Source organism: Vidua chalybeata, chromosome 5 (assembly GCF_026979565.1).
Source record: "Vidua chalybeata isolate OUT-0048 chromosome 5, bVidCha1 merged haplotype, whole genome shotgun sequence".
Classification (NCBI taxonomy): Eukaryota; Metazoa; Chordata; class Aves; order Passeriformes; family Viduidae; genus Vidua; species Vidua chalybeata.
In genome coordinates, this window is record NC_071534.1 from 17,088,051 (window position 1) to 17,103,035 (window position 14,985).

General features: G+C 43.6%; 1 protein-coding gene across 4 annotated transcripts in view; it reads right to left on the reverse strand.

Annotated features, from left to right (window-relative positions):
• Window position 1: 1 nt before the first annotated feature.
• The window catches only part of GSG1 (germ cell associated 1), a 75,055-nt gene continuing 60,071 nt past the window's right edge, over window positions 2-14,985 (reverse strand). For 2 of the 4 annotated variants that reach the window (XM_053942612.1, XM_053942611.1), the window contains 6 exons: window positions 11,934-12,000; window positions 7,264-7,582; window positions 4,713-4,760; window positions 2,512-2,664; window positions 2,281-2,392; window positions 2-1,072 (listed from right to left, as the gene is read on the reverse strand). In XM_053942612.1, coding sequence (XP_053798587.1) covers window positions 760-1,072; window positions 2,281-2,392; window positions 2,512-2,664; window positions 4,713-4,760; window positions 7,264-7,582 — 945 coding nt within the window. In that variant the 5' untranslated portion in view covers window positions 11,934-12,000 and the 3' untranslated portion in view covers window positions 2-759. Of the gene's footprint in view, window positions 1,073-2,280; window positions 2,393-2,511; window positions 2,665-4,712; window positions 4,761-7,263; window positions 7,583-7,721; window positions 7,802-9,701; window positions 9,809-11,933; window positions 12,001-14,985 lie in introns of those variants that run through there. The other 2 variants (XM_053942613.1, XM_053942610.1) reach the window with 2 other exon arrangements.

A 14,985-nucleotide genomic window follows, 5' to 3' on the forward strand; every position in this document is an offset into this window, starting at 1 on the left:
CAGGTTTGCTTGGGGTTTTGATTCAGGGGTTGTTTGCAATATTTTTACAATGGACAAAAGGAGCAGATGAATAGAAGTAATGTAAAAAGCAAAAGTCCTGCCAAATTCTTAAAGATTGCAAAGAAACAGTAAAAAGACACAGACAGCAAAGTACATCAGAATGGGAGATTTCTGGGCAAAAAGCAAGGGAATGTGTGTGAGTCATTACAGATAGGAAAGAGGAGAGAAATGTCTGAAAGCTACCCCCTATTCCTACTGCAGCAGGACTTTTAATCTGGGGGCAGAGAGAAGAGTTTGGGCCTGGAAATTAAGAATAAACAGGGTGTTCAGAGAAGGTGACAGCTGATCAATATGAACACTGATGGCCTTCACCATAAGCAGTGAAGTGGAGGTGTTGATAGAAGGTCAATGTGACACCATCCAGCAGTGCAGTTTGCCATCTGGATGGTGCTGACTATCTGTTCCCCAGTGCAATACTGGGATTAGGACATCTGACTCAACTCTGAAAGTGCTTGGAGACAGCTGGCAACAGCATGTCCCTCCAGTTTCACCCTTGTCAGATGAGGGCACCCATCACACTGTATATGACCAGGGAGGACCCCCAAACTTCTACTCTAGTTGCCCCGACCCAGTGCCTGCCTCCTCACTCCCTGTAGAGACTGGAAGAGCTCCCCAAAACTTGCTAACAGTGGTGCCAGTGCTTGGTTCAGAGCTCTTGTTCCTCCCAAACCCCACTGCTCTGTCCCTGTACACTCATCCCTAACAGCGATCCTCCCCGATTGTCTGGCCCAAGACTTCATCCAGGTCCAGCTCTGGTTCCCGCTGTAGTATTTTCTGCTGCAGATCAGTGTAGAAGTCGACTCCCTCAGAGACTGAATGGAAGGCCTTGCCTTTGGGCTCATAGTAGCTGCTTATTTGCTGTATGAAGCACTGGTGATGCTGAGGGTGATCCTTGAGGCTTCCATCGTATCCCTTGATGTGGTTCCTTTTGAACTCCAGTATCGTCTTGGTGTAGGTATTGAGAGTGGTGACAGCAGAGGCCATGCAGCAGGTAAAGGAGGCCCAGGCCATGCTGCCAGAGACACACAGAAGAAGCACATGCTGTGAAAAGCCATGTAGGGTAAGGAATACCATGACACACCCCAATTCTCCCTGATTTGCCAGGCAGAACCTACTGCGCACAGACATGAACTAGAGTGATTAAGGCTCATAGCATTACAGTTCTTAGGGGTTATCCCACCACAAGATTCTTCTTAGATCAGTGGGATAAATATTGGTCATCGCCATGACAGGGTAGGGAGTGACACAGGGAAAAAGGCAGCAGGAACATCTGGAACTGGTCAGAGCAGATGAGAACAGCTTGGAAGCAAGTTCTGTATTGCTAGACAAGCGCATGAGGCTTGTCTACCTGAGCATAACCAAATTGCCATCCTGGCATTTGAAGTCCACGGATGGCACACGGCACTGGAGTGTTTGAGAATCAACATGGCCATCATCAAAACAGCATTGCAAATTGAACCCGCACTTTCCATGGGCACCTGCAAGGCTCGTCCAACTGTTTTTCGGGTCAGGTATGTAATGTCCACTGTGCTTGGCTGCTTTATCCTTTAGAGAAAGGCACACTGAGCCACTTGCTTTTCACAGCTCCTCTTCCTGGCTCACAAGTGACCCTGTGGTGTATTGCCTGCTTTCCCTCCTTCCTGCATGTAGTACCATCTTAAGATGACCTTGGCCTCCAGTGCAGCTGCCATTATATGGCTGAGCCAGCACTGGAGAAGGTGGTGTGACTGCTGGTTGGGGCCTGAGCTGTGCCCACATCTTTAGGTACATGTCTAAGCTTGGTGTTGCAGGAATAGGCCCTTTGGCCCAACATTGGTTTGTGAAGATGACAAACCAGCATGCAACTTACTAAAATTGCAGAAAAACAAGGTGTGTTTGAGAGCATCATTACACGTGTGACACTGGCCTCTGCACACAGGGAAGAGTTGAGACCAAACAGGGCAAACCAGCAGAAGGGCAAGCCTAATTAGTCAGCAGGGCTGAAGGCAATTGTTTAGGTGTGACCCCATTGTTTTCCCAGTCCTTTGGTAGCTACTCATTTAAGTAGCTCAGCCGCCATTTATTAAAACATGGTGAGGCAAAGACAGGAGATTAGTAGTAGGACAACCATGGTACACCTGTCTTTGGAACACACAGAATGTCAAGAAAGGAGGAGGAAGCGGGTGGCATGGCTGAAGCTCTAAAGGCTGGGGGGTGAAGATGGCTTCAGAGCTCACATACTAGAATGCCCAGCCATAGTCCCATGTGTGAGGTCTCCAGTCCTCTGGTCCCAGATTAACTGTTGCCTGGAAGACTTGACTGTACATCATGTGTGCCACCATCCCAAGGAGACCTGGACACAAAGGACAAAGCAAAGAGGTTACAGCAGGAACCAGAGCAGCATACTTCAGCCTTGAATGGAAAAGCACGCTCTCCGGTGCTGAGATTCCAAGACTACAGTAATACACTTACCTGACAGCACTGAGGAGACAGCAGCAAAGGCATTGAGTTTCATCCCACAGACAGGATTTCCAGTATGCAGAATTTCCACCATCAGGAGGATGAAGCTGATGAGCAGCAAGCTGATGTACAGCATCTCTGATCCCAGTGACAGCCACAGGATTCCTGCCAGGAATACAGGATGAAACCATGTTCAAGGAAGAGTACTCCCCTCTCTCAACCCAATCATGAAAGAATGTCCTTTGGATAAAAGGGAATGAAGGAAAACAGTAAACACCCAAAAGCAATCTCCTCAGCCTGTGAGCAAGGGATCAATGGATGCTGTAGGGGACAGAGTGCATGTCACAGAGGATGGCTTCGCTCCTCTAGCGTGGCAAAGCTGAGGGGATCTAAAATGCCCTCTGTAAACAAGCCAGCATTATTCATAAACAGCAAGGAGGAAAGCAAAGAGAAAAAGACAGGGCAAGCTGTTGACTATTAGCATAAAATCTGATGGTCATGGATTGGCCATGAACACATCCAAGCTCTAATCACAACAATGAAAGCAAACAACTTTTAACCTGGGACTCAACTATTTAAGAACCATATGGTGCATCCATGACTGTCTGGAACATGGCCTCTGGAATTCAGGAAGCCTCTTGCAAGCCTGCATTTCTCACTGAAACCTCAATTACAATGAAAGTATGTTTCTTGGGCTTGATATCCAGCCAGGGCAGTAACACTGACTGCTCACCCTGCTTCTTGAACAGAGTGCAGGTACTTTCATGCTGGGATTTCAAGTGGGATTTAAGTGATATCAGAGTCCACAGCTGAGCTGAGTTCTACAGCTGCGCAGTAAGAATGGAAGGAGAATGAAGAAAGGCACTCTGTAATGCTGGGCTGTGGAAAAGCACAGGATTCACTGAGGAAGAAACATTAATCTGACAAATGAAGCAGCACTGTGAATACTACTGTTAGCAACTATTAATGGCTGTAGCGGAGACATTCAGCTGGGGAAAAGGAGTGTGAAGAAAACCCTAATTAATGTGGCACTGACTTGAATACTCAACATCATTAGTGCCATAGAGTCACTCAGCTCTTTAGCAGAAATAGATGAGCTGCATTCCCTGTTTAAAGGAGCTGGCTTACTTGCTGCAGCACCATCAAGGAGAATATTTCATTAAAGATCAGACTGTCAAAAGTATTCTGGAGGTTGCAGGAACCACACATACACAGAGACCTCTGCATCAGTTTCCTTGAGAGTCCAGGCTTCCCACTGATGATGTGTAATTTGGTTTTGTAATGTTGTCTGTGAATTGTGGAGCTGCTCTGCACACACCCAGCTCATCCAGCCCATCCCACAGTCAGCTGTCACACCCCCTTGTGCAGTGCTAACCCAGCCATACCATGGCACCTGCACCAGTCATGTTAAGATGATACTTTGTGCAGGAAGGGGTGAAAATGGCATTTTCAAATTCCCAGCATTTATTACACCCTTGCTTTCAGGGTTTGAATGCTGTCACAGGCTCTGCACCCCAGGCTTTTCCCTTCATATATGAACATCTTCTGAAATGACTTGCCTCCAGCCTCCATCTCAGGCAATAGTTAGCAAGCCCACAGCAACTGGAAAGCCTTCATTAAGTAGAATCTCCGTAGCATATGTACACTTACATCAAAGTATACTGAAGCCATCCACAGGGTGATTTGAGACATGTGACAATGACAGGAGGGGTAATCTCTCCTACCCAAATGTAGCTTTGTATTTAATGAGGCAGGGATTTCACCTTGAAAGTGTAACTTTCAGATGTCCTGTTCACTTACCACAAAGTAAGAGGTGATTCAGCTTCCAGATTCATTGTATTAGACCCCAAAACTGAAGCACTGAGTTAACAGGTAGCCTGTGTAGGAGGGACTGCCCAGAGGCTGCATCCGTCCTCTTCCCCTTTACTACAGCAAGATGACAACCCCAGACCAGGCAACTTACTACATGAAACAAATCCCACTTCATACTGGAGGGAATCTGAGGTTTCTAGCACTGACTTCACAAATGGTAGTGGTTTATGCAAACATCTGGGAGGAAATCTTTCCTCTTTTAGCAACCACGAGGACAGGATTTCATACCTGGCTCTTTGGGGACCCAACCTGCTGTCCCCATACAGGCAAAATGCTGCAGGTCCCCTGTCCCTAGAAGGTGCACTATACAGCTACAGTGAAATACATGGTTTTGCTCTTACCTCTCTCTGCTGGTGGTGAAAGCTCAATAAAGCTGCGGCATTTCTCTTCTGAAACACAAAACCAAAGCTTTTAGTTTATAAAACAATGCAGGGAACATATAGGAAAAGAAAATCTCTTCATTTCACTCTCTTTTCAGTGCATACATCCAGTCATCCCTGAATCTACCCATCAGACCTTCTCACCTCCGGTCTTTTTCTATCTTTCCAGACCTTCACTGAGGCAAAGGATGGGAAGGCAACATTTGCTTGCAAAACTAGAAATTACCTTTTCAGAAAAAAAAGCTTCAGCAATTAGTAAATCTTACTAGCCTCAGCTGAATATAAAAATAAAAATATTTCACTACTCATTCACAACATTACTGATGATCAGGTCTGTTAAGGATGTAGCTTGTAACAGACTGCAGATCCATCACTTCTGCTGAATTCCCACACTCTAATCTCAGAAGACCATTTCTAGCACTGCTTCTCAAAGAAGAAAGCAAAAAAAAGAACTTCCCAAGTGAAATACTTTGTGACAGAGATGCAAGTTCCCCTTCTGTGGCAGAGACTCATACAGAAATATGGTCTTTGGTCCTCACATTTCAGGCATGCTATTTCAACAAATTATGTTAATATTTGCTTTGGCAAACTACTGTTTCAGCTGAGGGTCCATCATTATTATCTGTAAGTCTCTGCATACTGCATTACTGCATTTGAGGGCCCTCTCCTCCACTTGGCACAGTATTTTCTCCCAGACTTTTCCGCCTCATGTAAGAATCTAATTTTCTTAATTTCTATCCCCAGTTCTAATCTTTCCAAATCTCCTGCGCTACTTCTGTCATCCACGGCTCTCAGGATGATACCCAGTTTAGTGCCATCTGTGGTTCTCATTAACTTGCAATTTGCTACTTCACCTAGAACTTTAATGAGGATATTCAGTAATGGTTCATCTAAACTGATCCTGCAATTAGCCTGAAAATGAAATCCTTTCTCCAGCTCAACTCAAACTCCTCTTGTTCAGAGCAGTCCCTTCTTTGTTGTTTTTATTGTCTATGCAGTTGCTTCAAAGATGCACAGTAATAGGTGGGTTGTTCTTGATTTACAGGAAGCAGAAGACTGAGACTGACTGTGCTTCTATCCCGTGCTCTATCCTGTGTTCTGCTGTGATCCAGATTTTACATACTTTCTCTGTTCCTTCAGGCACTGGGGTTATTCCAGGACTGCCCAGTGGACAGAAAAGTTGTTTAGAGAAATCAGTCTAGGAATGTAGTTTCATTCCCTCAAGCATCATGGAAACACAATCCAACCCAAATCAGTCCTAAATAAACTCATGTCCTTCCACAGCCCTTCTGGAAATGCTCATAACAAAAAGCAGCCCACTTGGTAGGACATGAGAATTTCAAGCACATTTCCTTATGCTCCAACCCCTCCTTCTGTCTGCTTTTCTTCAGCAGTTATTTATTTTCACACTGACAGAAACAGAGATGAAAAATACTATACTGGAAGGATGGCTTGGTTAAAGAAGGTGAGATGTTTGTACTTGGGCAGAATTGAAGGGAGGGTGGTGGGCTCAGGGGAATGGCCCTGATGAAAGTGACTTTCATCACTCTATTTTTAGGTACAAATCTCTGTGTTGGCGACCTTCTGGATTAGTTCTGATCCTTGATGTGTGTACCAGGCAGTAAGGGGCATCTGAACACTGCAGAGCACCCACCTGTGCTGGCGTGGCACAGGTTTCAGCAGAAGGACTTGAGCAGGTCTGGGCAGGAACAAGTCAAGGGTGAAGGGAAGCACCAAAGGGGTCTAGTACAGGTTGCACAACCAGGCCCTGGCACTTCAGGATTTACAGTGCCAGTCCCACATGGTCAAAAATCACTAACGAAACCTGTCACAGTATCACGAAAACTAAAAGCAAGTACAATATTGCAGCTCTAATCCTTAGGTCAATTTACCTCCCAGCTTTAGTTCCTTTGGGTTCAGATCCTCCAGGTTTTCTCAGTATCTATAAGGCAGTAATTACCTTTCTCTGTTTTATTTATTTGTTTTTTTAAGAAAAGCCCAGTTTCTGTTTAACAACACAAAACTACTCAGTTTGATGATTTAAGAACACCAACTATTGTAGTCCTCACAGTGATAGCTAAAAATTAACATCTACATAAAATCACTGTACTTAAATTTCTGAGAGGACATGCACAAATTTACCCTGAAGAGCATGAAGTAAGCTGTGTATAGGAATGGAGATATGGGGAAAGGGAAAGGAGGCTCATGGAAATTCCCATCAGGACGAACATTGTCATCATAATGCCACTGCCACCACCATCACTCACACTTCACAGGCCCTATTCCAGACCAAAGGGCACACCAGAGACAACCACTCTCCATTTCCCTGCTCTGTGAACATTCCAGTGAAGGACAGAAATATATTGACTGCACCAGTGCACAGGTCTGATATAATCTAGGAAAAGGAAGAATACTTTTCTTCCACATGTACTCAGCATTCTACCTTTCAGTTTCAAACTTCTGTGGAGTAAATACAAGGCAATATGTTGTGGCTACCTGAGCAACACACTACCTGGCCCTTCCATGCTCTCTTCACAGGAAAGCCACATCCCTGTGTGGAAGTATCTGAAGGCAAAGCGGTCATCTCCAGTCTCCCAGCTGTAGTGCACTGTGTCCTCAGAAGAAACATTGCTCGCATCTGCATCAGATGGCATGGGGACACCCACGCACTGGGAGGCTTTGCTCTTCCCACACAAAGGCTTGGGTACTTTCTGGGTCCCAGTGCACCAGTAGCTGCCCAGCAAGGCTGTGGTGGAGAGGGTGAGAGCCAGCAGGTTCAGGATGACAGCCAGGAAAGTGCGGCGCAATGGCAGTCCCTTCAGCAGCTCCATCTACAACACACAAATAGAAGAGACCATCACACTGGCCACTTGTCCCACATAGCCTTATGAATCCCACCTTTTCCCACCATGCAGCTGTGGGGAGGGGTTATGAACATTCTGCCCTCCTCACAACATCCCAAAAGCTCACCCAGCATGGAAGAACCATTTCTTGAAAGCCAGGGCAGTGGACCTGCTCAGCTTCAACATTTCAAAATATGCTGAATATTTGTACTGGGGAAGAGAGGGTGACATAGCAGGGCTGAGTGCATTGAGGTATCTGAGCACACGAGCAAAATGCAAGGAACATCACATTCATCCATCTCAGAGATGACAGGGAGAAACTGTTAACCAACTTCCCTGAATACCATGTGCTGCCTTTACATGAGATACAATGGATGCTCTCTCCAACTAAATGAGAAATCTTGCTGCCAAGTGTCCCAAAACACTTTTTCAAGCAGCTCATTGCTGTACCGAGGGAGGTAGAGAGTATAGTGATTTCTCAGTGAGAAAAGGCAGGAAAATGTTCCAATATCACTGAAGGTCACACATCAAAGCAATAACCAGCTCAGAGAGAACACCCAGCTCTCCAGACCTGATAGCTTAAGTACAAGCCACAGAGCAGCACTTTCCACCTGAGCTCTCATCTGCACATCAGAAATTTGGTAGGGTGGTGGGATGGCAGTGTTTTTGCTTTCATACCAAGTGCCAAAGGTTTTTTTTTCCTATAAGGGTGAATGTTGCTACAAACATTCTTACTGATTTAATCTCATTACTTAAAGCAATTCAAAAAGCAGTTGGTGAACCAGGGACTTTCTCACTCAGAGGGAAGATGAAGACTTTAGGGTTCATGCAAAACCCTACACTGACTCCTGAGAACCCCAAAATATCACTCCATAGATTGATTAGATGTCAGCTACCCACACATCAACTTTCATGTAATCAATGCATGTCTCTTCCTACGTGGCACTCCCTATGTTTGGCACAACTTCATCCAGATACTCCCACCCTTTCCTATTTATGACTCTGAAAATCTATTTACCCATGAATAGATTCAGTTTGTACAGACGCTGCCTGCTGTGGGTCCTCTTCACTTAACTTCGGCTGACTCACCCAACACTGAACGAGTGAGAAAGACCGTTCTGTGGACATCACTATAAATAAACAATACAAGAGCCAGCTTTCCATTGTCTGTGACTGCACCACAGATAAAAGTGGTGCAGTTAGAATCATTTTTTTCTGCTACCCAGCAAGCTTGGAAACATGGTCAACAAAGACAGTGCAGAAGCTCCTCTTAGAAACCAGGATCTTATTAGCATCTCATCACACTGAGAAAGCAGTGCTGACCCCAAAAACCCTCATTGAAAGCAAGAAAATACCCAGGTCCTGAAATTTTCTTGTGTTATTTCATACTCAGGCTTCTTTTGTCTCTTCACCAGGACATTTCTTTCTGCACCCTAGGGATGGTAATGTCTTAGTGATGCCATAACTAATGGCTTTAATGATTTGAAGGCATGCTGAATATCACCATTTTTGCAGAAAAGACACCTACTAGGAAGAGTTTCTGTCTAAGATTAGTGGCAAACTTCTCACTGAAAGGAGTAGAAAATTTTTGGTAGAAAATTTGGCTTATGACTGAAAAGGAAGTTGCAGACAAAATTGCTCTTCTCAAAACCAGTTTTTTACCTGAAAATTGAAACTTTCAGCACACAAAGTTTTTCAGTTTTTCATCAATGTTTAATGATAAGATTTTCTGTCATCAGATTTTGGGTTGCTAATGCTTTTATTTAACAAAAAAATTCCACTCACAATATTTACAAAAATCATCTTTCTAATTTAAATCTTCAGTAGTGGGAAAAATATTCTCTCCAGTTGATTTATGACAGTAGTTGAAAGGCCGTATAATTTCAGGAAGAGTGTTAAGGCAAAGACATAAAAAGTACAAGAAACAAATGAGTCAGAAGTAGGAAGTGGATCAAGGATGTAGAAGACATATGGAATGAGAAGCAAATCTGAACTACTTCCTGAAAACATTGTTAGAAAAGCTTCCCTTCACAAAAGCCAAGCACTCACTGATAGCAACCCACCGTAACATCTAGATAGCCCCAAAAGGAATGATAGTTGAATTTACCTTAGCAGCAAGTCTTTGAAGTCCTGGTAATTTGGATGAACAGCACAGAAGTGGAACTCACGCTTTGTCTGCGGTTTTGTTCATCTCTATATCCTCCAAGAAACTCAATTGCAGCAAAATCCCTTCCTCCTTTGTCTGGTCCCCTCCTCCTTCTCCTCGCCAGAGATTATTAAATGCTATCCTTCTGATCAGCAGCTGTTTTGTGGAAAATGGTCATTTTGTAATCCACAATGCAATCACAGCACAGCTGTTCTGGGAGATTATATGGGAAGCGATTGGTGTGGCGGGTTGGGATTAAGTACAGAAGAGTGACCTGTATTAATGGAGTAGAAAGTTTCTTTGAAACACTGAAAGATTCCAGCCACCCCCATGTGGTAGCTATTTGGGAGCTATTTGTATGGAGGAAAATGGCAGCTTTGGCCAATGGTACAGGGGAGGAGTGACCTTAGCTGGGAAACTGCCAGCACCTTTGGTGTCAGGTCACCCCTTGCACTGTGCACTGTCTCAGCGGAATGGCAAAGACCAAAAGCATCCTGGCCCTAGGATATCTTCCTGGCCACACCTGATAGCTGCAGAAAGGGCAGAATAAAAAAAAAATGGGGAGAGGAAAGTTTATGCAACTGCATCTACTCTGAAGACTGAGGATTTCAGTCCCTGAAGAGATACCAATACAGCTCTCCCCATGGGCACTGGAAATTTTGATGCCAAAAGGTGCCCCTTAGCAGAAGAGCTGCTGAGTGGCAGGCTGACACCATGGCATCACTACCACGAAGGAGGTATTTGAAACAGCAGCAAGTCCAGCCAATAGTCAAAGCACAGAAGAATGAGGTAGATTGTCAGTGTCACTTGTAGTGGCAACTTTTACCAAAATGCGAAGGTCACTGGGAATCCCAGCTGGTTCACATTGGATGAATTTGGGAACCTAGTAAGAAGAGACATAGATTCACATTCACAAAGTCACCTCTGAGCTCTTGTCCTGAAAGTTTAAAGGCTCTCAAAATACCTGTGTGGTATCAAACCCATGAAAAGTAAGAACAACATCACCTCTCATGAGAATGTACTAGACGCCATGGAGCAGAGCTGCACCGAATCAAACTGCAAGGCAGGGGAACATCCCAAAGGAAGACACATCCTGTCTTCCCCACAAGCACTTTGCCCAGTGCCAAGTGGATGAAGCTTGTACCACCACTGGGAGGGAACAAGGCAGATTCCCTGCATGCTGCTCTGCCAAGACAGAGGAAACAAGTGGTCCATCCATCCTCATCCCCCATGTCCAACACCAGAGCCCAGAGGCAGGTGCTGGAATAGCTCTGGGTGACAGTACAGCCTGTGACAGCCCCACACAGCATGGGGCAGCAGAAGGAGAAATTCACGGTCCAGCACATGGGCTGTGCTGTCCTGGGCTCCTGACCCTTCCTGCCCTGAGCAGAATGGGCAGTAACTCTGTGGTTATTTTAATCCCCATCACTGCATAAACTCCTCTAATATAGATAAGCGTTTCTAAGACGGACTAACTGAAAGCAATGCTAAATGTCCCTGTGCTCCATGGACTGCTTGCAGGTTGTTGATTAATAAAAAGGTTCTGTTTGAAACAGATGTACTTAATTTACTCAAGTAGGTAGAACAACAGCTGATGCCATTTGAAAGGAGAGTGATTTCTTTTTTCTTTCTTTTTTTCAGTCTGTCTGCATCTGGATACCTTAAATTTAACTTCTAAATGCTCAGTTAAAAAAAAAAAAAAAGCCTGGTTTATGAGCTCAAGAACAGATAAAGTCCACCTTTACTGATAATCCTTAACACCTTCCTAATTTTAAGCTTGGTTAGACTATCATTAAAACCCAAGATTCTCTGTCAGTTTCTAAAGCTGGGTTCATGGCATATATATCAATGAAATTAAACTGAATTAGTTTAATATGGATAAGAATTCATGTTGGCAAATAAATTTATCAGAAATATGCTATGGTTTAAAAAATATGCTTATAGCAGATTTAGTATTCTGAATAATGGCAGATATTTATCCTTCCAGAAGATGGCAATCTTTCTCTAGCCTTCTTTTCAGGAGTCTCTGCTGCTCACATGTATGCTGGAGGGAAGCAACACTGAAGTTTAGACTTCTATTCCTTCCCTTGAAATTCCTCCCCCAATAGCCTTCTTCTTTTTTTTCTTTTTTTTTTTTTTTTTTTTTTTTTTTTTTTTTTTTTTTTAACACTTTTATGAACGTAAACTCTTTACCTTGACTCTGAAAAGGGGTGTGGGTCCGTCTCTTGGAATTATCTGAGCCTGGGAACAGTTGAAATCACTGGGAAAAGAAAAAAAAAGATGAATGATTGAAGGAGCTGAGCTTTTGCTCACCCTCTGCCCTGCATGAAACTATTCTTTCTAACACTTTTCACAGTATTTTGTCAAGTATCACATTAAATTTCCCCAGATTATTGCACACAACTCATTGAACACCAGCATCAGAGCATGTTTCCTGATGTTCAACAAACTCCCTTTCACAAAATTATGGGGATTTTATCTGGTTTTGGTTTAGATCTTGGTTGGTTGGTTTGTTTTAAATTTTCTATATTAACCTCACCTCAATCTGATCTATTATAGACAGGAAAATCAAGCTGTATCAGTCTTTCACCCTGCTGTGCCTTCAGTTTTCTCCTCTTTGTATCTGATATTTCCCACCATAATTTGGCTTGGCTAGAGTTTTTGGATGTCTCCTTCTCTTTGAACTCAGCAGCAGCCAGTCCCTGGTGACTCGTTTAAAGTTCTCCCATTGAAATGAAAATGCCCATAGCAATTGATTTCCTGTGCAATCAGCCAAATGCTTGACTTATAGAAACAAAACAAGGAAACAAAATGCAAAACCCCCCAAAATCGTCGCACAACACCACTGTGGAGACTGCCAACTCTAAAAAAGCCTGGGCGTTGACAAGTGATGCATTTTTATCCTGGCTCTATCACCATCTACATCCTGGCTTGGGTGTATCCTGCCCCAAAGTGACAAATTCAACTCCCAGGGATATTGGTGGAAAGAAGGTCAAGGAGATCTTGCCAGATAGGGCCCAAAACTTGCAATATTTAACTGGTGGGTCTCAAGAGGCACACAGCTCCCCATAGCCCCCCATGCAGCGATGCTCCAGGGATATCAGGGACCATTTGCTGTCCTGACATTGGCTCTTCAGCTGACCTGAAGAGGAAAGGAGAGGAGGAAGGGTGGCTATTTACACCCATAGAGTTGCTCTGTGAAAACTGGACAGAGACAGGCTCATACTCACCCCTCATTCCACACATTCCTTGCACATGACACTTCCCACCGCTCCTGTTTTTGCCGTTTTTACAGGAAGATCATTCGGAGCCGCAGTCCCCTCCCTTACTGCCGCACAGAAAGCAGGATGTCTCCCGAGTGACAGTGACATGGAGAGAGCCAGACTTCTCAAACCCAGTGACAGACTGCAAATGCCAGATTTCTCCCTGAGCTCTGAATAATTCCACTCAGATTGTAACCTTTATTTAGCTGTTTGCATGATGCATTAACTCTTGCTCTGAAAATTACCTCACCAGGCATATTTTTTTCTAGTCTAAGCACATTTAAAGGTGAAATCTGTTTTTAAGATGATCAGCTTACATTGCTAGACACCGAGACTGTGGCATAAATAAAGATTGAACTGGACTAAGTAAATGCATCTTAAAGATGGACAAACACATCAGTCAGTTTGGACCTAACTACTTTTTTTTTCCTTTTTTTTTTTTTTTTTTTTTTTCTCAAAATAAGTCTTAGTTGGCTGGATTTTTTTTTCCTAATCTTTATGGTTGTCAGACACTCAAAAACCACACAGAAAGCAAACATGAAAAGGAAAAAATCAGATGCAGCAACAAAGACTTTGAGGACTCACTAGAGATTCTAGGTGTCTCAATTTCTGGGTAGGAAATATAAGACTATATTTTATATATAAGGCTAAGGGGTTGCTTTTCACAGAGGACTTAAACTCTAGGATGTGTTCACCAGAGCACACAGAAAAAAAAATAGTATTTATGTAATTTAGCTAACCATAAACTGCAAACAGACAAGAAAACCACAAATTTATGCACAGATCTATAAGGATATTAAAGAGGTGCCAGTCCAGAAAAGGTCTGTAGAAAACTCCAAGCAGATAAATGCTTACCTTATCCACTGCTCACTATTCCCATCTGCTCTTCTGAGGCATCCAGTGAAATACTACAAGGTGATCATGGATTCGCCCCCATGTCTTTCTGTCTGACTGAACATGTAGTAGCCAAGAAATTCCATGAGATCTGAGCAGATGCTTTGAAATGTATCAAGTCTGTCATTTTATTGATGGTTTAATTCTTTCTGAGCTCGCTAAATCATCACACCGCATTATATCAGCCACTAGATTGGCTGGGCGTCCACTTCTGCAGAATGAGCCTTTGTAATTTGGTAGTCCCCTCTATGAAAATTGTTGCTACTTTTAAATCTACCACGAACAAGATCTCATTCTGTTACTACTCAGAATCACAAACACCCAGACTCAATGATTACCACTCCTGGGGTTTTTTATCATCAAGAGGAACCATTGCAACAACATAGTCTCCTCTCAGATGTAACAGAACCCAAATAACTTTGGATAATCATTTGTAGTGATACACAGAACTCCTACCAGAGCTATAGCACATATTTTATACAACTATCTGGTACTGGCTCTGCAGCAGAACATGATGGAGAACCCATCATGTCCTTAGAGAAGTTATTCCAATGATTAATTAATCTCATTCTTAAAATTTTACTCTTGCTCTGTAAACAGTGTCTGCTTTAGTTTTCCAACCTGCCCAGGCTGCTCCAACACACAAATAAATACCCAGTGAAGTGATTTCCTAAAAATGTTATTGTAAGAGTCACAAATCAATGTGTTTCATTAGAGGCACACACTGTGATCTAACCAGCTGGCTGGTGGCCCAAATTCCTAGTTCTGTACTTGGCTCTGACACATCATTTTCCCCTCCCATCGGCCAAGTCATTAGTGGTGCATTTACACTGCAGTCAAAGCAGTGCCAGTGATGGGGAGTAAACATTCAGTGCTTGTTTTAATTGGGTGTTGCTAGGAATTTTACTCCAGCAATATGGAGCACAATGCAGTGTACAAACCTAAGTCCAGGAAGAGAGTAAACTGTGCTAAGCTCCACATAGCCATGGCTGGATTGATAGTTCAAAATAGCCCTTGTTTCCACACACTATAAAGTTGGGTCTTTGGAGTCATTCCCACAGATGCAAATCTACAGCACAGGGGATCCT